Consider the following 21,410-nt stretch of genomic DNA (forward strand, 5'->3'; position numbering starts at 1 on the left):
CAGCTCGAGCTCTGAAACAGGCCATTTTATTTTAATGTGCATGTGATTTATTCAAAATACAGAACACATGTTAAGTTGTATACTTAACTTAAAAAAGAAAATTTGTTTAACTGAAGTTAATATTATACAATTCAATTTTAATAATAAAGCGCAAAAGTATCTATAAAGTAAAAAAAAATAATTAAATATGAAATACAATCAAATAAATTATCAGAGAGACACTGCAGACTTGACCGAAAGATCAAGAACATTGTCAAATATGGAGCCTCGTTCCGACCCCTGGAATATGGCCTCTGATTGGCTGACCTGTTTTACTGAGTAGCCAATGGCAGATTCGCCTGTGGAAGGTTCCATCGTAGGTAGTGGGGAGGGGGGATTTATGATTCCTGAAGTCTTGTAACAAACATATTTGCTCTTCTTTACTCCAATCTGAGAGATTGAGAATGGTTTTCTAGTGACACTTTGGTAGAGTTATGTAACCAATGTGTAGAGACAGCGTGAAGCACTTGAACGATATAAGTAAACCAGGGTCCCCTTCCCGGTCGCAGTGAGTTGGGATGTGTGTGTGTGTGTGTGTGTGTGTGTAGTCGACTAGGGGGCGGTGTCACCTGAAAGTTGATTCCGATCGTTTATTGATCCATGCTCCGGCCAGATCAGCTCTTTTAGCGGGTCTATAGGCTTTCTCCTTCAGCGTGAATCAGCGGCCTGTGGCGGGAAGATGCTCCGCGTGAGGGCGGCCGTGTGTCGGTCCTGGAGGGGGTAGGTCTGCGCATGTCTCTCGCACGAGACTCCTTGAATTCTGCAGCATGTCAGTTAGCTAGTTAGCCTCCTCAGGGCCTCCGACTCCGATCGATAACCTGATATCCTGATCGATAACCGATGCTGTGACGGGACGGATCGTGCGTGGAGGTCCAGGCTGGCCGTGTGGGGCGGTAACGGTCCGGTGGGTCGCGTGTGACAGGTTTACAGGTTATGTAATGACACCTGATCGGCAGCTGCTGCCTGAACTGCCTGCACACAAACTTAAACCAAGTACTTTTACTCAAGTATTTTACGTGTTAATACTACTTTCATACTCCATCACATTCAGGGGAATAGAGGGAAGCACAGGTAAGAAGACACCTGCTAGACATTGTTACCTTTCGCACCTCCGGTGGTGCCATCTGGGTACCACTCCATTAATCCCGGAAGATCTTTATGAATTAATTTTATTACGCCATTTACCTGAAAGGTGTGTTTACCTGATAGGCTCGGATGAAAACAAACAAGATATCTTACAAACATTCGATAAAGAAGTCAGTGTGTAAATTTGGTGTCAAACAGGTGGTTCCACGAACCGCACCCAGAGGGGCCAGTCCAGGCCGGAGGGCGCGGAAAAACCCCTAAATTCAGTTCAGTTTAATTTGTACAGCGCTAAATCACAGCAACAGTCATCTCAAGGAGCTTTATAATGTGATGTGAAGACTCTACAATAACGCAGGGAAACACCAACAATCAGATGAGCAAGTACTTAGCGGCAGTGGGAAGAAAAAACTCCCTTTTAGCAGGAAGAAACCCTTCAGCCGTGTATAGTGCTGCGCAAATATGAACCAGCACTGAAACACTTCACCAACTGTACTGAAAATGGGTTCATTCATTCAAAGCGTCGTTTCAGTGACATCTAGTGGTGAAAAAGGAGACAGCGTAACAATGTTGCACTAATGGTGCTGAGTGTGACCAAGGTCTGTGTGGACGATATAAACACAATTTTGCAAAGATGGATGGTCTGTCGATTCTGTAAACTCCTGTAATGTAGTAGTTTGAAGAAGGCGTGCCCGGGGAAACGGAGGATGTGAGGGATGGTAGGGTTTGATTGTGTAATCAGGGCAGGTGTGGTTGTTTACATGGGATCGAGATTTAAAGATTTTAATGACAAACAATAATTTTCCACTGTTTTTGTTTCTTTTCTTGTTGAAAATGTCTCCAGATTTCAAAAATGCATATTCACACGGCACTGAGGCGATACAAAGTGTTATTGATGGTCTTGACCAGTCATGGGATTCATTCAGGGGACCTCATTGGTCACGTGTGATTTTCCGCACTGAAGCAGGCGTTGAAGCAGTGGTTCAAGGAAAATGCGCCTTGGAAGCTTCGGAGCATCGATGTCATACTGCCATCACCGCCTGGTTTTATGTCGTGGCCTGTAGTGCAGGTGTAATGACACGCTAACCTGTACTGCCACTCATTTACATTAAAAAGCAGACGTGGTACCACGGGCTCTCTTCGGATCACACCGGGCCTTATGTGGGCCGTTAAAACGGGCAGTTTCAGGGGTGTCGATGACTCTGGGTTTACAGTCCAATTAAGCAGCAACAGAGCTTTCAAAATAAGAGCGATGAGGATTCTGAATTATGGATGATTTTGTTGTCCTGTCTGAGTGAAATTATGATTTGAGCTCCAGATGAATCTATAGCCTCGCCTGGGTAATCTCTGTATGTGGGAATCCTGAATCTTTACATTAAGGTCAGTTCTAAAGTTCAACCTGACATTAATTTTGTGAAGGTCTGTGTGGCTGTGATCATTTTCAGCCCGTACCACGCGAACGCCACGTGTGTTAATAAAAATCAGAAGAGCTACTTCTTGATGCATTCTCAATCATCCAGGAAAGTAAATCTCCAAAAGTTGAATCTGTTCATCTGGACGTAGCGTTTTGTGGGAGAAACGTTTCGTCACTCATCCAAGTGACTTCTTCAGTCTCAGCTGACTGCAGGTTTCCCCAAACCTTATAAACAGTACATTTGCATAATAACTGAAACCAGCCCACTGAGGGAACAATGGGCTGGGAGGTCAGTTCCTTAATCATAATTATGCAAATTCCCATGACCATTGATCAACAATCACTGACCAAAACCCACTGATCAATGGCCATGAGTACCATTCACAGAGAGTTGGGGAATGGCTGCAATCACAGCATTGTAAGATGGTGACAGATGTACCCTTAGGCCCTCTCCTCGATTCAGAGATGGTCTTTGAGTTGAGACGCATTTTTTCCAAACACCGCGTCTCTGTGGCTTTTAAACCCCAAAATACGCTGCGCCAAAAACTGGTCCACCCCAAGGATCGGGTCCCCCGACACAAACAGAGTAACATAGTGTACGCTGTTAAGTGCCAGGAGGCTTGCCAGGATTTATACATTGGGGAAACCAAACAACCTCTAGCGAAGCGGATGGCACAACACAGAAGAGCAACCTCATCAGGCCAGGGGCCCGTTCTTCGTACCTCGCTAAGTAAGTTAGCCGGATTTGATTGTTGACGATTTCGCGTGATCTTGGATCGTTCGGTTCTCCGAAGCTCATCTGGGACTTGCTGTCATAGCAACAGATCCGTAAGAGTAAGCCTGCTCGGGAGCAGGTTTACTTTATGTAAACAGGATTAGATCGCGGCCACTCAGGTATGTCCGCTTCATTTATACGAAAGCAAGAGCGATATTTCTCCACTGTTTTACCATAAATAAATATTATCAATGTAACTAAAGATAATGCAGTATTTGATTCTTTTATTGATTTCATACAGATACATACAGGTCATTTCCGAAAAAAAGGGAAATGTACTATAATCATTCTGTTACATGTAGTAGATCATGTCAGATTCATATTTTAGAGTAGTAATAGTAAATTACTTAGTGTAATCAAGATGAGAGACCACGGCTATAAAAGCGAAGGTGGATTTGGGAAGTCTGTCGCAGCCATGTCCTGTCCGTTTGTACGCGAGCAAGGAAGGTGCAAGATTGATAAGGAGAGTTTATAGAATTTAGCGTATATTGCGGGATAGACAGGATCCTTCCTGTCCTTCCTCCATATATATATATATATATATATATATATATATATACACACACACATACACACACACACGAGGGAGTGCAGGACCACCACCTGTCTTTATTTGCTCTGCCCTTTTCTTGGTTGCTGTTATAAACAAACAAAGAGATTATTTCAGGGTCTCTTTTCAGGAGACTAAAAGCAATATAAGTGATAAATATTACCATTCTGTAGAATATTCTTATATTTCACTTTTACTTGTTCCCATGTTCTAGTGGGTCCTGTTGTGGCTCTAATGTGAAAGAGGATATAATGTAATATAATATAATAAATTACTTACGAGTTTAATTTGTCAGCAACTTTCTGCCAGCCCTCTCTCCTTGCTTTTGCAGCCTTTGCAGTGTTCCCTTGCGTTTTAATTAAACTCTGAAACTCCTGATATCCCTCGATCAAGAGTTCTTGCTCTGCTGCCGAAAAATACTGAGCTGCGCCGCCGACGTCTTCGCCGACCAATCACAGGGTTGCCGATCAATGTTTCTACTATCGATGCGTAGCCCCTTTTAAGCCACCCAGTGATCTCACATTACTTCATCCAGCTATACTAATCGTCAACAACAGGTGTGTTCGGAGAACCGGATTAGCGAGCTCAAGGTTAGCGCGATGATTTGATCTTGGATGTAGTAAGCGAGGTACGAAGAACGGACCCCAGGACTCTGCAGTTTATTTACACCTACAGGCCAGTGGACACTCTTTCAATGATGAGGATGTACACATCCTGGACAGGGAGGAACGCTGGTTTGAGCGCGGAGTCAAGGAGGCCATTTACGTGAAAAGGGAAAGACCATCTCTGAATCGAGGAGGGGGCCTAAGGGTACATCTGTCACCATCTTACAATGCTGTGATTGCAGCCATTCCCCAACTCTCTGTGAATGGGACTCATGGCCATTGATCAGTGTTCTTTGATCAGTGGGTTTTGGTCAGTGGTTGTTGATCAATGGTCATGGGAATTTGCATAATTATGATTAAGGAACTGACCTCACAGCCCATTGTTCCTTCAGTGGGCTGGTTTCAGTCATTATGCAAATGTACTGTTTATAAGGTTTGGGGAAACCTGCAGTCAGCTGAGACTGAAGAAGTCACTTGGATGAGTGACGAAACGTTTCTCCCACAAAACGCTACGTCCAGATGAACAGATTCAACTTTTGGAGAGAAGAGCTACTTGTTAACGTTAAGTTACTGCTACACAGGGTTAGGTTAAGGTTGCTCGTTAAGGTGAATCCACTGTGTTTCGCATGTTTTTCACTGCACGCGCTCAGATTCATTTTGCCGTCAGCGTCTGGCCTGCAGAGCCACACAGGTGAACACACAGCTGTGTGTGAATGCCTGACATGCCACCAGCTGGCGTAGTGCTGCGTCCTCCTCCAACGCAAACAGCAGCTGGCCGACCTTTTCCTCAGACGGGTTAATCATAGACGGAGGAGGCGCTGCAGCGATCCGGCTCAGCTGGATCCGGCTGGAAAAACCAGGTCGTGAGAACCATCAGCAAACAGCGCGGCTCTATAAAGACCTCGGTTATCTTCCTCTGATACACACCTGGACTGACAGATAAACAACAGACCCAGCAGAGAAACATGTAAGTTTATAATGTCACGGGACACAGCGGCAACTGACGCAACCACCAATAGGAGGAAAGATGCGTGTGATTGACATGTGACGGGGGTTAAACACATTAGAGGGGTCGCGGAGAAGAAGAAGAAGGAACTGTGACGTGGAGACGTGGAGGTCCTGACAGACGGCTTCCCTTCAGTCAGCTCATCCCTGTGAAAGCAGAAAACCTGCAGATAGGAGAGACTCTGTGTGTGTGTGTGTGTGTGTGTGTGTGTGTGTGTGTGTGTGTGTGGTTACTGATTAGCTGCACAGTTCAGGAGTCCAGCATCCTCCCAGTGGGACCAGTTTGATCAGCTCAAATCCAGCAGCTCCATGCTGGTTCTATGTACCCTGATGTGTGTGTGTGTGTGTGTGTGTGTCTGTGTGTGTGTTTGCAGGTTTAAGACGGTCCCCTGTGCAGCTGTGGAGGTGAAAAATGAGCCAATCCTGAGCTTCAAAGAGGGCAGCCATGAGAGGGTGGAGCTGCTGAAGGTCTGAGCTCACTCTGCTCCTCCTCACCCTCTCTCCTTCTTCTCACTCCTTCGCCCCTTTCTCGCCCTGCACACCCCCCTCACTCCCTCACCCCTCTAACTCCCTCAACCCTCGTCAAAGGAGTTTGCAAAGAAAAGCGTCTGGACTTCTTTGAGTTGCTTGAAGACGTTTCACCTCTCATCCGAGAAGCTTCTTCAGTTCTAAGGTCAAATGGCCGAGAGTCCCAGATTTAAACCCAGTGGGAGTATCCCCCAAAGAGGACAAAGGACCCCTGGTGATCCTCTAATCACATGAGCCAAGGTGTGGCGGGTGTGGGACCTAATCAGCCAGGGTTTCGGGTGAGCCCATTGTGAAACCTGGCCCCACCCTGTCATGTGAATTCCTGAGGTCAGATGGCCCAGGATGTGAGTGGGCGTTAAGGCGTCAGGGGAGGGAACTCAAAACTGATTATAGATGGCAGACAGTTGGTGTCGTAAACCACCGCCTCTGTTCAAAGATGGTGGTGGTTTACGACACCAACTGTCTGCCATCTATAATCCAGTTTTGAGTTCCCTCCCCAGACGCCTTAACGCCCACTCACATCCTGGGCCATCTGACCTCAGGAAATCACATGATAGGGTGGGGCCAGGTTTCACAATGAGCTCACCCGAAACCCTGGCTGATTAGGTCCCACACCCGCCACACCTTGGCGCATGTGATTAGAGGATCACCAGGGGTCCTTGTGTCCTCCTTGGGGAAACTCCCACTGGGTTTAAATCTGGGACTCGGCCATTTGACCTTAGAACTGAAGAAGCTTTCGGATGAGAGGTGAAACGTCTTCAAGCAACTCAAAGAAGTCCAGACGCTTTTCTTTGCAAACTCCTTTGACTACGATGACCTGGATGACTGAGAACCTTCACAGACATATCCCTCAACCCTCCCTCGCCCCTCTCACTCCCTCAACCCTCCCTCGCCCCTCTCACTCCCTCACCCCTCTCACTCTGCATGCCCTGCTGTGTGTCTGCAGGCCTTGGCGAGCGTGAAGGGGAGGACGGAGGAGATCCCGTGTGTGGTGGGAGACGAGCACGTGTGGACCAAAAGCATCAGATACCAGCTCTCTGTGAGGAAACGCTGGTCGTTCAGTCTCGTCACGTTTACCTTTAGCGCACGCTGAGGTGTCACAGCTCTCTCTCCTTTCCTCTTCCAGCCCTTCAATCACTCACACAAGGTGGCGAAGTTCTGCTACGCTGACAAGGTGAGCTCATCGCAGGTCTGAATGACGGAGGTGCAGCGTGACGGGACTCCTGCCGTCTAATCGTGAAGCGTCCATGCTCTCGGGGCAGAAACCCTGGTTTTCAGTATGTTTTGGTCATGTTCTCTCTGTGTCTCGTGCAGGAGCTCATCAACAAAGCCATCACAGCGTCTGTGGCGGCGAGGAAGGAGTGGGACCTGAAGCCCGTCGAGGACCGAGCTCAGATCCTCTTCAAAGCCGCCGACGTCATCAGCGGACCCAGGAGAGCCGAGATCCTGGCCAAGACCATGATCGGACAGGTACGGTAGGCGCGAGCCAGGGGGCGGGGTCAGATTAAAGAGGGGCGTGTCCTCACAGTTGTTTCCCTTTGTCTCGTTTTTGGGCATTCAGGGGAAGACGGTGGTGCAGGCGGAGATCGACGCCGCCGCGGAGCTCATCGACTTCTTCAGGTTTAATGCCAAACACGCCATCGAGCTGCAGCAGCAGCAGCCGCTGGACGCAGAGGGAAGCGCCAACACGACACTGTACCGAGGGCTGGAGGTAAAACTCAGGTTACATCGTGACCTCCTCACGTAGGCGACCCGGCTACCCGACGCGGGACCTTGCAAATACAAAATGTTTCAGTTTAACCGTGAACTCAGAGTGAAGGCCGCACGCAGCTGTGAGCGGAGTCACATGCTCACACGCTGTGGTGGCGTTTGTTTGGAACAACCTGCTCGTTAAAGCGAGCCATGTGTTTAGTCGAGAGTGACTGTTTGTTTTATGTGATGACTCGAGAAGAAGCCCCCGTGTGAAGGAGGCTGAAGGTTAGCTGTAGCAACAACAGAAACACATTTTACTCTGCACAACATGACATCACTTCCTGTTGTCGCCATAAGTGGTGCACATGAAAACAGTCCAGCGTAGGACGTGCTGTGAAGCGCTGGTCAGAGCGATGATTATGATGGTTTTGTTGTTGCGTGAGCTTTTTTTCTGTGAACCGTGGGTGGAAAGAAACGGTGCTCTGGGGCATGTGTAACGCCTCCCGTGTCACACGTAAACAGGTGGACCTGTGAGGCAGGTTCAGTGCGTCATCCTCAGAGCTCGGTTCACTGCAGCTGACCGCTCTCATGTCTTTGTTTCTTTCAGGGGTTTGTAGCTGCTGTGGCTCCGTTTAACTTCACTGCCATTGGTGGAAACCTGGCGGGCACCCCGGCTCTGATGGTGAGTGTGGTCATGTTTGTGTCAGCTGACTCACAAAAGCCTCTTTCACTGCCGCGCACTTGGCTCGACTCGGTGTGACTCGGTGTGAGGGGTCGTTAGGAGCAATGCGGCCGAGCGTCCCGTGACGTCAGCTGTTTCTGCAGCTCTGCAACTTCACCAACCAGCCGAGATTCAGTGTCTGAGTCCGACTCTGCTCAGCTGTGAATATAACTCACGCTGTGTGTAGCCCACTGGTGGCTCAGATCCACATTCTCTCCTGACTTTAATGAATACCTGCAGTCTCGCACTGCCTAATGTGTCCTACACATCCCACAGGTCAGATTCAGGTTTGAGGGCGATCTTCTTTGCAGTCGAGCAGCTCTTCTCTGGGTGAATCCTGCACTCGGCTCTCAGACTCGTCCAGAGGATAACGTTCCCAAAACTCCAAGATACCGGACGATTTCCCCGTAGTACATCAGAACACATCGATTCTCCCTTAGCTGCCTCTCACTGACCTGACTGCCACGCTCTTTCTGGGGAGACGTGCATTCATGCCGCGTGATTTATTTGTTTAGGCTAATAGATTAGTTTGACCTGCTGAGTTACACTGCTCTTAATAGAAGCAGCTGTCTTCATTAATTTGCCTTTTAATAAAGTTGTCCTGGTTTCAGCTGTGGCTGATCTGTAGACGGACTGTTTTCATGTCTTCCAGGGTAACGTCGTCCTCTGGAAGCCGAGTGACACCGCCATGTCTGCCAGCTACACCGTGTATAAAATCCTCAGGGAGTGCGGCATGCCACCAAACATCATCCAGTTCTTGCCCGCTGACGGCCCCGTGTTCGGAGACACCATCACCGCCTCGGAGCACCTGGCAGGCATCAACTTCACCGGCAGCGTGCCGTAAGGATGTTTACGACTGTTTCCACACAAGAATGTCCTGCAGACTCTAAACAGGCAGTTCAGTAACACCACATTCAATCTCTGAATCTCACTGTGCACCAAAACTGGAGCTCCACCTTCTTGGATGCTCTGTTAGTACAGTGACCTCACAGCAGCCATGTTATTGGTCAGATCATTAAAATACTCCAAAAGACTCCAGCAGCACAAACACGGTCCAGAGGTTCAGTTCAGGTGAAGCTGTGTCAGGCAAAAAGGCCATGCCCCTAATGATAACAAGCTTAACACAGTTTAAACAGGTGAGATGTAAAAACATTGTCCCCTCCCACAGCTGTTATAACAGGTGTTATAAAGGGGGACCAAACCAGGTTGTGCATCAGGCCGTAAACTTGTTACTTAAACATGCGGGGACTGACTCGCTGCTGGCGCCTCTGCTGGATGTCAGTGGAACTGCAGTTTCAGCTTGATCTGTCAGTTTGTCTGGTTCTTTCAGCTTTGTCAGAGTTGATGTGTGAAACGTCTTTCGTCCTCCGCTTGTACGTCTCTTACAAATGGTTCTGTGTTCGTAGGACGTTTAAGCGTCTTTGGAAGCAGGTCGCTCAGAACCTGGACATCTACAGGACTTTCCCTCGACTGGCAGGAGGTCAGGAGCGCTCCTCGCTGTCTGCTCTCACTACTTTCTTTAAAAGCAGCTCGTGTCCATCACTTCTTTGTGTTTTCAGAGTGCGGGGGGAAGAATTTCCACTTCGTCCACATGTCAGCGGACATCCAGAGCGTTGTGACAGGGACGATTCGCTCGGCATTCGAGTACGGAGGTCAGAAGTGCTCGGCCTGCTCGAGGATGTACGTACCGGACAGCCTGTGGCCGCAGATCAAAGAGCAGCTGCTCGCCATCCACAAGGACATCCGAGTGGGCGACGTGAGTACAGAGAGCTGCTGCGTGTTGGCGTCGTTAGGAGCGGCGAGCGGCTTTGCTCGGATTTCATGTAACACGTTCAGTTTGGTTTTTATCTGTTTGGGCTTTTTTAATAACGTCAGGCGTAATTCTCAGCACTGAGAATCAGAACGGGCCATTTAAAACCTTTGGACTTTATGAAGGACGACTCATTTTCACTTTCTGTGCACACAAACATCTGAAACGAACATCTCTCTGTCGCTCGCTTACAAACGAATCGCCCGATACGCACACGTCACGTCTCACGCCCGCGTGTTGAGAGAAGTGTAATGGTGCCAGCTTCACACAGACCCACTAGTGTAAGCTGCGTTTAGGTCCCAGTGTCAAACTGGGACAAATGGGCATCCTCTATCATCCTCTACTCTTCTGTTGTTTGTTTGTTTGTTTGTTTGTTTTTAAGTAAAGCAGGCATTGTAAATAAAAAGAGCAGCTCTACCACAAAGAGATTTACCCATTAAATTCTTAAATTACACGGCAGCCTTCAGGATTAGTGGTTAAGCTAACACCAGCGTTAGCCTGCTATTATCAGAAAATGGAGAGATTAACATCAAAGAGTTATTCCACATCACCTGGATTATATCTCTATTCAAATCTAGAGGGATGAGTTGGCACATACTGCAGGGCTGACCCACAGTGACGTACAAACATGCTGCTCCCTGACTTCTCCCAGCAGGCGACTGTTTAGTGTCTATACCTGGTAAAACTGTGTTGTGGTGGGGGGACGTTTGTTTGGAAAAATAAACGCCCGCTCTATTTAAAAAGACAACAACGCAGTGGAACCCCCGAAGCTTTACACCAGGACTTGAACGCAGCTTACATCTGTGCAAAGCGGGCAGCGTTAAATTTGTATGAAACCCCCGCGTGTGCATGTGACGTCTCCTGTGCGTATCAGGCGATTCGTCCACGCTCGTTTTAAAATGAGAGTAAATGCGCAGTCGGTGGGTTTGAAATCTTTGCCTTCATTTTGTTTCTGCTCTTTCTTCTATTTTGACCCCCCCCCTCCTCGTGTATTTACTTCAGGTGTTTGTGTTTGCAGATTGCCACGTGAACAACAAAATGAAGCTTTTTTAATCCAATCCAACTGAGCTGTATGCGTCTCTTTTTAATAAAAGGGAAAACCTAATTTAACAAAGAGTTTCTTAACTGTAGGTGACGGCTGCCTGCAGCTGATGTTGGTAACTGAGCAGGCCGTCAGGTTTCCTCACATCAGCCTCATTTGTGAATATTAAAGATGTTTAATGCGCACTAATGACTGCAGCCTGCACTGCTGTTGTTTGTGAGGCGAGCTGTGAGAGCTTTTGTTCTCTCGGAGTGTTTTTAACTCCGGTATTGTTGCCAAGAATAAATCTGACTTTGCTGTGATTGTTGATCAGAGAGAAGAAGCCATCATCAGACATCATCAGGATCTCAGGCACCGGGAGCTTAATCTGATTATCTGAGAGAAATAATTGAGTCTTAAGCATTAGAACCATTAACTGCAGCACTAACGCACTAATAGCAATAATGCTGAAGTGATTATTAAGAACACAACCAGCAACAGATCTCATGAACAGTGAAAAAAGTCCCCGTTTTAATGTTTTTTCAGTTTTCTCTGCTGAGAGCTGAACATTTCCAGGAGTTTGTAGCCAATTAACTGACATGTTCATCCAAACGTCACTGGAACTGAAGAACACGCAAACAGACGTTTAAACGCTGCGTCTTCCTCTTTCTTCTCCTCCTGCAGGAATGCATCCCTGCAGTCTGGAGTCTTTTACTCCTGCGCGTGTGCATGCATGTATGCAAGTGTGTACAGGTTTGAATTCACGCCAGGAGTAAAGTCAATTTTCAGTTGTGCCAAATCACAACAAGGTGCTTTATACTGTAAGGTAGACCCTACAATAATACATGGAGAAAAACCCAACAATCATATGACCCCCTATGAGCAGCACTTCGGCGACAGTGGGAAGGAAAAACTCCCTTTTAAAAGGAAGAAACCTCCGGCAGAACATCCAGGTGATTCAGCCTGACGTGCAGAAGCATGCAGTCGTGTTCGCACTCACGTCCTGCATTATTTGAACGTTAATGACTTGCTGCAGGTGACTCAGTCAGCTGTGGGCCACAAACAGGACGTGGGGCGGTCCTAAAGTTTCGCTCTGAGCAGGTTTTAAAGCACAGGAAGTGTCTGATGTTTGAGTCTCACTGATTTTCCTCTGCTTTGTCAGCCTGTCGAGGACTTCAGCACCTTCTTATCAGCTGTGATCGACGACAAGGTAAACATCCTGTTGCTTCCAAAATAAAAGTCTGTGTTAGTATGTCGGTGGGTATACGTCATGAGCCCTGTTTGCCCGTCACCTCCTGCAGTCGTTCGGGCGGATAAAGAAGTGGCTCGAACACGCCAAGTCTTCCCCAAACCTGAAAGTCATCGCCGGAGGAAACTGCGACGACAAGAAGGGCTACTTCGTGGAGCCGACCATCATCGAGACCAAAGACCCGCAGGACGCCATCATGAACGAGGTACGGACTGAAAATCAGCGTTTTCACCTGCCCGCCTACAGGACGGCGCTCGTGTGTCCGACAGAAACGACTAAAACTCGCTGGTACGAACGAATCGGAAACACAAGGAACGAAAAGAACCGCGATCAGAAAGTTAAACTTGCTCTTTTGATTTTAGAAAGTCACGCTTTAATTTTACGTTTAGCAGAAACTGCTTGTGCTGATTTGTGGAAACATTTTCCAGCTTCCTGTCCTGCGTTAATGAAAGTGAGACTCAGCGTCGTCTTTTAAAGTGTTTCACCTGTCAGCGCTCTGCTGATCAGCTGACTTCATTCAGTGAAAAGCAGCCGTGTGACTAAAACCCATTTCTGCTGACACGCTGCGGGTGTTTTTCCACAAGCATCCACACGGGGGCGCTGCAGGAGCAGTCAGCTGTTTTCATGTCAGTTTTTACGCGTCATAAAAATGAAACCATGCAGACTTGAGCAGTGAGTTAACTGTCATCTGCTCGCTCCTTTATTTCACCCCCTCTTTGCTTCTTTTGTCTCTAAATGTTTGAATTTGAGTTTTATTTATTTTGAACATGTTTAAAATATACAAACAAAACCATAAAAGGAAGAAGCATCAGCTTGTTTCCCACCTCAGTGATCATCTCTTTACTTCCTGTATCCTTCATGAGTTTCATGTATGTAGCTTGGTGAGCGCAGCACAGACACAGGCGTGTCGACGAGCTTGTTTCACGTCTGTTGTTACAGACATAATGTTTGAAAATGAGCAGGCAGAAGCATAAAGTGACGCTGCCCTCCTTCCCCCTCACCTGACCTGCGTGAGCATCCATGTTGTTTTTAAAACCGTGGTTTGTGCGGTCACCGCGAGTCTCACAGATCATTATTACCACAGCTGCTTTCCTCACGATGGCGGTGAACATCTGCAGGTATTACACGCTAGTGTAACCGCAGTGATCAATGCTCCAGATGTGTTTTAAACCAGCCGAGTTTATCGTGTTGTCATGTTCACTACATCTGCATGTGTCCGCCTTCCTGATCCCGCCTTGTTTCTGCGTGTTTAAATGAACACGCGTGTTCTGCAGGAGATCTTCGGGCCCGTCCTCGCCGTTTACGTTTATCCTGAGAAGGACTACAGAGAGGTTCTGCGGCTGATCGACGCCACGTCGCCGTATGCGCTGACCGGAGCTGTGTTCGCCAAGGACGAGTAAGGCTCGCCCTCAGCCACTTCCTGTTTGACTGTCAGTGGGTTACAGTGAAAAAGAGGCGGAGCTCTAATGGCGATGGATTCAGAGGAAGTTTGAACTCTGTGTGTTGTTCTCGTTGTTTCCGTCACAGGAAGGTGATCGACGAAGCCTCCAGAGTGCTGAGGAACGCAGCGGGAAACTACTACATCAACGACAAATCCACCGGCTCCATTGTGGCTCAGCAGCCGTTCGGGGGCGCCAGAGCTTCAGGTTAGCGTCGCCGCTGCTCTGACCTCAGCTGGAACGTAACAGAGTACATTTACACGAGTACTTTCTGTTTTGCCGCTGTCTGACAGTTTCTTATGTCTGATCAGAATATTGCAGATATATCTGAGATATTTGACAAGCTGCTGTTTAAAGGTTTCTTACTGAGTCGATCTGTAATGAGATCGGACCGAGGTTATTTCTAAAGCACCTCTCACAGACCTGAACACGAGTTACACCGTCTGATCACCTTGTTTTGTTTTCTTTAAACGTGGAGTTGCCGGAGGTGCCGTCGATCGGCACCAGAGCCCGATATGGGTCGATATCACCGACACAGGTAGCTGATGCATCAGTATCAACAGACAGTTTAAATTTAACAGCTGATTAAAGTTTTAAAAAGTAAAGGGATGAAAAACACAGTTATGAGTGAAATGCTTCATATATGTTACACGTGTTACATAGTTTGTCCACCAGAGGGCATTTCCCTGTTGGGAACCCCAAACAACGACTCGGAGCAAAACGTAAGCGAGGACTAAACGACGTGTGACCATAAGAAGTTTAGAGTTGTTTGCTTTGTGTGGCAGGTACGAACGACAAACCTGGAGGTCCTCACTACGTCCTCAGGTGGACGTCTCCACAGACCGTGAAGCGGACGCACGTCCCCCTCACAGAGTGGAAGTACCCCTACATGGGCTGAGGAGGAGTCCGTCCACCCGTCTGTCCGTCCGTCCATCAGCTGAGACCACACGCGGCCCGATCGCCTCCTCGTCTCGCTGCACTGAACCTGGACGTGTCTTCCATCCTAACACAGCTGCTTTTCTAATCAATCATAGTAGAGTCATCAGTAAGGTCCTGTGAGCACGGCAGGTCCAGGTGTGCGGCTCAGGCCTCAGCTGAGATGATTAGTTCATTAATCAGTCGGTATCTGTCCTGTTAAGAGTTATCGTTGGTTTAAAGCTCATGATTTAAAACTCTAGTGGAAGTCGAAGTCTGTTTTAGAGTTTTTTCAATTTCTGTCTGACCTCATTTCCTGTGTGACGTAGAAATAACTTCCTGTTTGTGGGGGCAGACAGTGAGCGTCACCTGCAGCAGAGCTCACACCGACTCATTATCGGGCCTGCAGCACAAATGTCCGTCCCTGCTGGTCTGGACTCGACCCGCGTCCGTCTCTTTGAATCAGAACTGTATTTTCAGAACGTGCCTGCCTTAGAAACTCTGATGGTTACTTTTCAACAATAAATAATGGAAACATTTGGTCTTTTCTGCTTCTTGTGTTTGCTCAGTCTCACTTCTCAACAGTCTGCACACACATCTATATACCTGCAACACATCAAATTCTCCAGGGAGGATATGAAAGTGGCAGCTTAGCCTTCTTAGACTGTGAGACTTCCATCAGTAATGGGGGACATCTAAAAGCTGATGTGTACTGTAAACCTACAGATACGGATCAGTATCTAAGGTTTGTCCACCTACTGTTACTCATTTTATATTAAGGTTTAAACATCTAGTTGCTATTAGTATGGCAAGTATCCTTCAGTAATAGTAAATCACACAGCAATAGTACATTCATGTAGTTGTAACAAGCATGATAATATATTAAGTAATCCAAAGTATTCAGCATACGTTACTCTCATTGAGTAACGGAATACGTGACAAAATACATTTTGGGGCATGTAATCTGTAACCTGTAGTCGAATACATTTTAAAAGTAACCTTCCCGACACTGCCCACTGGAGCACAAACTGTGTGTCATCAGGACGCTACAACACAGAGTGAACACCATCCCCACGGACACAGAGGGCAGGGGAGAGTCTGCACTAGGCTCAAAGCCGCTATCGGCCATGAGGAAGCACAGAGTCAGCAGTGAGGCTGAGACTTTGATACCTACACCAGCTACATGTCGACTTCACAGGAGTTTTAGACTTGAGTGACTTAGAAACAGGAACATAGAACCACACACGATGTGAGCAAACACACATGGAGAGGGTAAGGCTGGAACTGAAACAGACCCGCAGTGATTGTAGGATCTTATCCTTACAATCTTAAGCCTCTTGAGGCAACTTTTGATGTGATTTGGCTGTGTGTGCTCAGCCCCCTGCTGTACACCCTGTTCACCCACAACCGTGTGGACACACACAGCACCAACACCATCATTAAATCTGCAGACACACCACCACCATTGGCTGCATTTCTGATGGGGACGATTCTGCTTACAGAGCAGAGGTGAGAGCCCTGATATCATGGTGTCCGAACAACAACCTGCGGCTCAACATCAGCGAGACCAAGGAGCTCATCGTGGACTACAGGAGCACGCAGGGTGGAGGGCACACTCCCTCTTAGATCGAGTGGACAGAGGTGGAGAGAGTCAGATGCTTCAGGTTCCTGGGGATTAACATCAGTGAGGATCTGAGCTGCTCACATCACGTGGACGTGATCATAAAAGCAGCGAGCTCTTCTTTCTGCACCAGCTGAAGAGGTTTGGAGGTTTGTACTCTGGACCCCACAGTACTCACCAGCTTCTATCGACGCACCATCGAGAGTATTCTGTCTGGCTGCATCACGACCTGGTACGGCAGGAATGCTCTGTAAACAAAGATCTATGGAGGAGGTCAGATGATCCCACCATATCACCAGGTCTGAGCTGCTGGTCATCCAGGAGCTCTACAGGCCCAGAGGATCCTCTCTGCTCCCAGTCCACCCAGCCTTACACTCCTCACAGGAGCATCCACACCCACATCAGCAGAGTCAGGGACAGTTTCTACCCACAGGCCATCAGGCTGCTGAACTGCAAAATCCGGATCAGAGGATTTAAAAACTGCTGCCTTTTTGTTTTTTTGCAAATCCCATCCTGGGGATGGCAGCAAGAGACAACTTAAACTGGACTTTACCTTGCACATTTTTTGATTCTTGTGCGCACATTAAAGACACATGGAAGGCCAGGGAGGGAGAGGTTTGCACGCTGTTGCTGTTGCGCTCACAGGCTTGTAGATGTAAATCTGAAACAAGCTCTTGTAACTGGATGGCACTGGATTGGTTTTACTGACAGTGAGAATTAGCTGATAGGAGGATGCTTGCAGCCAGACATTAAGATTAAGATTACTTAAGATTGTAAGGATAAGATCCTACAATCACTGCGGGTCTGTTTCAGTTCCAGCCTTACCCTCTCCATGTGTGTTTGCTCACATCGTGTGTGGTTCTCCCCTGCCCTCTGTGTCTGTGCGTCATCACACAAACAGTTTGTGCTCCAGTGGGTAGTGTTGGGAATTTATGAGAAATAGAATCAATTATGAAGCCAATGCTAGCCCTCCAGTCCGTCTCTCTCTTCAGCCTGGTCCTGAGAAGGTGGGGGTGTTTGTGGATTATGAGGAGGGTCTGGTCTCCTTTTATGATGTAGATGCTGCAGCGCTTATCTACTCCTTTACTGGCTGCTCCTTCACTCACAAACTCCACCCATTCTTCAGTCCCTATCTGAGTCAGGGCGGTAAAAACTCAGCACCTCTGATCATCTGTCAGTCACACTGAGCTGATCAACAACTGATGTTGTTTGATAAACTGATTTTGCAAATTTGCAAAGTTTGCATATTTCATGATCATTAACATGCACATTTGCATATTAATGATCATGAAAACTGACCTCATGGCCCATGGTTTCAGTGATTATGCAAATGTCCTGTTTATAAGGTCTCAGTCCGCTGAGACTGAAGAAGTCACTTGATGCTGATGATGCTCCTGCTGCTGATGAAACGCTTCTCCCACTGAAAATTTTACATCCAGATGAACAAAATGATATTTTTGGGAGCCTACAGAAAGGTTTACATACCTACAAAGAACAGTTGTAAATAGTGAGCTGTGTGTCTCCTTAGTGTATTTCTCATGTCATTAAGTTTTTCTGTTATTCCTAGTTTTACATGTTTTCCTGTTGTAATTACATGAGTTTCAGCAATAAAGCTGCTTTTAAGTTACTCTGATCACTTCCCGAGTCCTGTATTTTGAGTTTAACTCTGCCTGCCACACACTGAAACCTTGAAAAATCTATTTATTTTAAACTTTTCTGGCTATTGTGTGTACAGAGAGAATGACATGCAAACACCACCAAAAACAAAATCTCCTTGGTGGAGGTAATTTAAAAAGGATCAAGTTAAAAGATTATTAGGTAAAGAAACTGTAAGTAAGGCCCAGGTGGACAATAGCTAGAGTGAACAAGGCTCAGCGTCAGGCTTTAAAATTAATCAAAACTCTGTTTGAGGCTTCTGGTTTTGTTGTTGAAGTGAACAGACTTGCTCAAGATCGCTTTCCAATTTAATTCAACTCAGTTCTATTTTATTTATACAGCGCCAAATCACAACACCAGTTGCCTCAAGAAGCTTTATATTGTAAGGTAGACCCTACAGTAATAGATACAGAGAAAAACCCAACAATCATATGACCCCCTATGAGCAAGCACTTTGGCGACAGTGGGAAGGAAAAACTCCCTTTTAACAGGAAGAAACCTCCGACAGAACCAGGCTCAGGGAGGGGCGGGGCCATCTGCTGTGACCGGTTGGCAGCCAATGAAGGGAAGCCAATATAGAAGATATCTGCTCTCTCTTTCTAGTCCCTGTCAGGACTCTTGCTGCAGCATTTTGGATTAACTGAAGGCTTTTCAGAGAGTTTTTGGGACTTCCTGATAATAATAAGACACAAAGACCTGGAGGGCCGCTAACTTTCTGCTTCTTAATTCAGATCAAACTGAGGTTATTGTACTCGGCCCTGAAAATCTTAGAAATATGGTATCTAAGCAGATTCTTACTCTGGATGGCATTACCTTGGCCTCCAGTAACACTGTGAGGAACCTTGGAGTCATTTTTGACCAGGACATGTCCTTCAACGCACATATTAAACAACTATGTAAGACTGCTTTCTTCCATTTGTGCAACATCTCTAAAGTTAGAAATATCCTGTCTCAGAGTGACGCTGAAAAACTAGTTCATGCATTTATTACTTCCAGGCTGGACTACTGTCATTCATTATTATCAGGATGTCCTAAAAACGGGTACTTTAAAACTGCCTCATAGCTCTGAGTTTATGCTCCACATTTCAGTTCACGGTTCATGGTTGACATTCTAAGTTATATATCACAGTCTGTAAAAAAACCCCTCTGTCATCATGTATAACCAGTGCCTCCATCTGTGTCTGCATTTGGGTTCATTTTCCTGGTCTGGCCTCCCGGCCGTAACATTACCATGGATTTGAGAGAAGCCAATTGAGTCTAATAACAGATTAAATGCCTTGTTGAGGCTGTCATTTTTAGCATCTACATGGATGTTAAAATCACCCACAATAATTATTTTATCTGAGCTGAGCACTAAATCAGATAAAAAGTCTGAGAAATCAGACAGAAACTCTGTGTAAGGCCCAGGTGGACGATAGATGATAACAAGTAAGACTGGTTTCTGAGTTTCACAGCTGGGGTGGACGAGGCTAAGCATCAGGCTTTCAAATGAATTAAAAGTCTGTCTGGGTCGGCTTGTGCTTTGAGGATTGCTAGTGATTCTCTAAACACTGTCTCAGAGACTCTGAGAGAGCTGTCCAGGTCTTTATTCGGGTGTCAGTCAGTCATCAGTTAGCCGACTGCTGCACCAGGGTTATTAACCAGCACACACAAACAAGATCCACATATCCCCCACACTAGCATCCTGACACTGGCTGCCAGTCAGTTTTTGAATTGACTTTAAGATTTTATCATTCGTTTTCAAGGCGTTGCACGGGTTAGCACCTTCATACCTTTCTGAACTTTTAAATTAGTACAGTCCTGCAAGATCACTGAGGTCTGCGGATGCTCCCGGCTGTCCTGAGGTTCAGACAGTCTCTGCCCCTTCACATCTGGATCTCCCCAACATCAGACACTTTCAAAACCCATTTTTAAAAACCACTTTTATTCCTTGGCTTTTAAATCAGAATCAGTTCTTTCTTCCTTTATTTGTCTTATTTCATGCTCAAATTCTCATTTTATGCTTCTTTTCTTAAATGTTGTCACATCTTTCTGTTTTTATGTCTATTGATTATTTTAAATGTACAGCACTTGTTGTTTTACATGTGCTACATAAAGAGCTTTTACTTTGACTAAGGAAGGGAGCTTCAATGCTTCCTTTATTGCGTCCTTTAGCCGAGGAGACTCTGGAGCATCTTTACGAAGAAGAGGAGAGTCAGCTGAAGATGACTGAAAGCGTCAACGTAACAAATGGAACAAAGTGGCACAGATGTTCATTATTACTGAATTTTCCATGTAGAGTGTAGGGAAGTAATGAAGTACAAATACTTTGTACCTGTACTCAAGTATCTGTACTTTCTACTCCTAACATTTTCAACACAGGCTCGTGACTTTAGGCTCAACAGTATCATCTATGGCGTTTATATTTTAGCTTATATTATATTATATTTAGTGAATATACTAAAGTAGGCCAGGACAAGAGCAGGTGTCCATGTGTTATATTTCTAGCTGGCGCTACAGGAAATATCGCTTTCTGCCAGCTCAACAAACATCAGCAAACACACAAACTGTTTGTGTGCAGTTAGTCTCACAGTGTGTTGCTGATAAAGAGCCAGCTGCTTATTTCACTCAGAGATGGGGAAAGGTGTAAGAAAAGGTTATACTTAAAGATAAGGACTGCTTGATAAACTGCAGATTAAAGATTACATGCAGTGTCATAATTTGTAATGACATACTGCATCTGTATATGATGGATTTTGATAAATTGTGTATTTTTGTATAGTGAAACGTCCTGCAAAACGCACAAGTCTGCTAACGTTGTGTTACTCAAATGTTGCATGAAAACACTGAGCAGGTTAGTTTGTGTGTGAAATAACAGATCCAAGCTGAATATGTTCATTACACCCATGTTCTAATATTACTTTTGTTTTATATTAACATAGCAGAAGGTCCTTTTACCTGTGTATGTAAATGAGGGTAGACTTATTCTTCAAGGAGATACTTTTTCCTTTCTTACTTTGAATACATTTCAGAGTAAATTTACTTTTTCACTTTTACTTGAGTAAAACAGTTGAATCAGTACTTCAGCTTTAGTGTAGTATTTTTAAGACAAGTGTGGTGGGGCGTGGTCTGCGGTGCCGGTGCAGGGGAGGCGGATGCACCTGCACGGCATCTGCGATCACGCCTCGCCGACATAAAAGACTGAAATAGGTCCCAATTATTGTTGTTGTTGTGGTGTATGTGTTGGTCCTTAGAGCCACAGCCGAACATGTGAACCGTAAATAAAAGTGAGTGAATAAAATTATGTC

At 46.3% G+C, this 21,410-nt stretch overlaps 1 protein-coding gene across 1 annotated transcript; it reads left to right on the top strand.

The window, feature by feature from the left end:
* The first annotated feature begins 581 nt into the window (after window positions 1–581).
* aldh4a1 (aldehyde dehydrogenase 4 family, member A1) lies at window positions 582–15,386 on the top strand. Its single transcript, XM_031742141.2, has 15 exons — window positions 582–759; window positions 5,846–5,939; window positions 6,946–7,038; window positions 7,126–7,173; window positions 7,314–7,469; window positions 7,561–7,710; window positions 8,299–8,373; window positions 9,065–9,252; window positions 9,819–9,892; window positions 9,972–10,168; window positions 12,406–12,453; window positions 12,545–12,697; window positions 13,767–13,888; window positions 14,020–14,138; window positions 14,717–15,386. Exons 1-15 carry the CDS (start codon window positions 719–721, stop codon window positions 14,827–14,829), a joined length of 1,671 nt encoding a protein of 556 aa, XP_031598001.1. The 5' UTR covers window positions 582–718; the 3' UTR covers window positions 14,830–15,386.
* The last annotated feature ends 6,024 nt before the right edge of the window (window positions 15,387–21,410 follow it).

This window comes from Oreochromis aureus, linkage group 5 (assembly GCF_013358895.1).
Source record: "Oreochromis aureus strain Israel breed Guangdong linkage group 5, ZZ_aureus, whole genome shotgun sequence".
Classification (NCBI taxonomy): Eukaryota; Metazoa; Chordata; class Actinopteri; order Cichliformes; family Cichlidae; genus Oreochromis; species Oreochromis aureus.

What these genes read in the sequence shown, in the direction of transcription:
- aldh4a1 (XM_031742141.2), top strand. Translation starts at nt 719, where the DNA reads ATGCTCCGCGTGAGGGCGGCCGTGTGTCGGTCCTGGAGGGG. An exon ending in AGAGGGTGGAGCTGCTGAAG is followed by an intron (nt 5,940 to 6,945) that starts GTCTGAGCTCAC and finishes GTGTGTCTGCAG; the next exon opens with GCCTTGGCGAGCGTGAAGGG. An exon ending in CCAAGACCATGATCGGACAG is followed by an intron (nt 7,470 to 7,560) that starts GTACGGTAGGCG and finishes TTGGGCATTCAG; the next exon opens with GGGAAGACGGTGGTGCAGGC.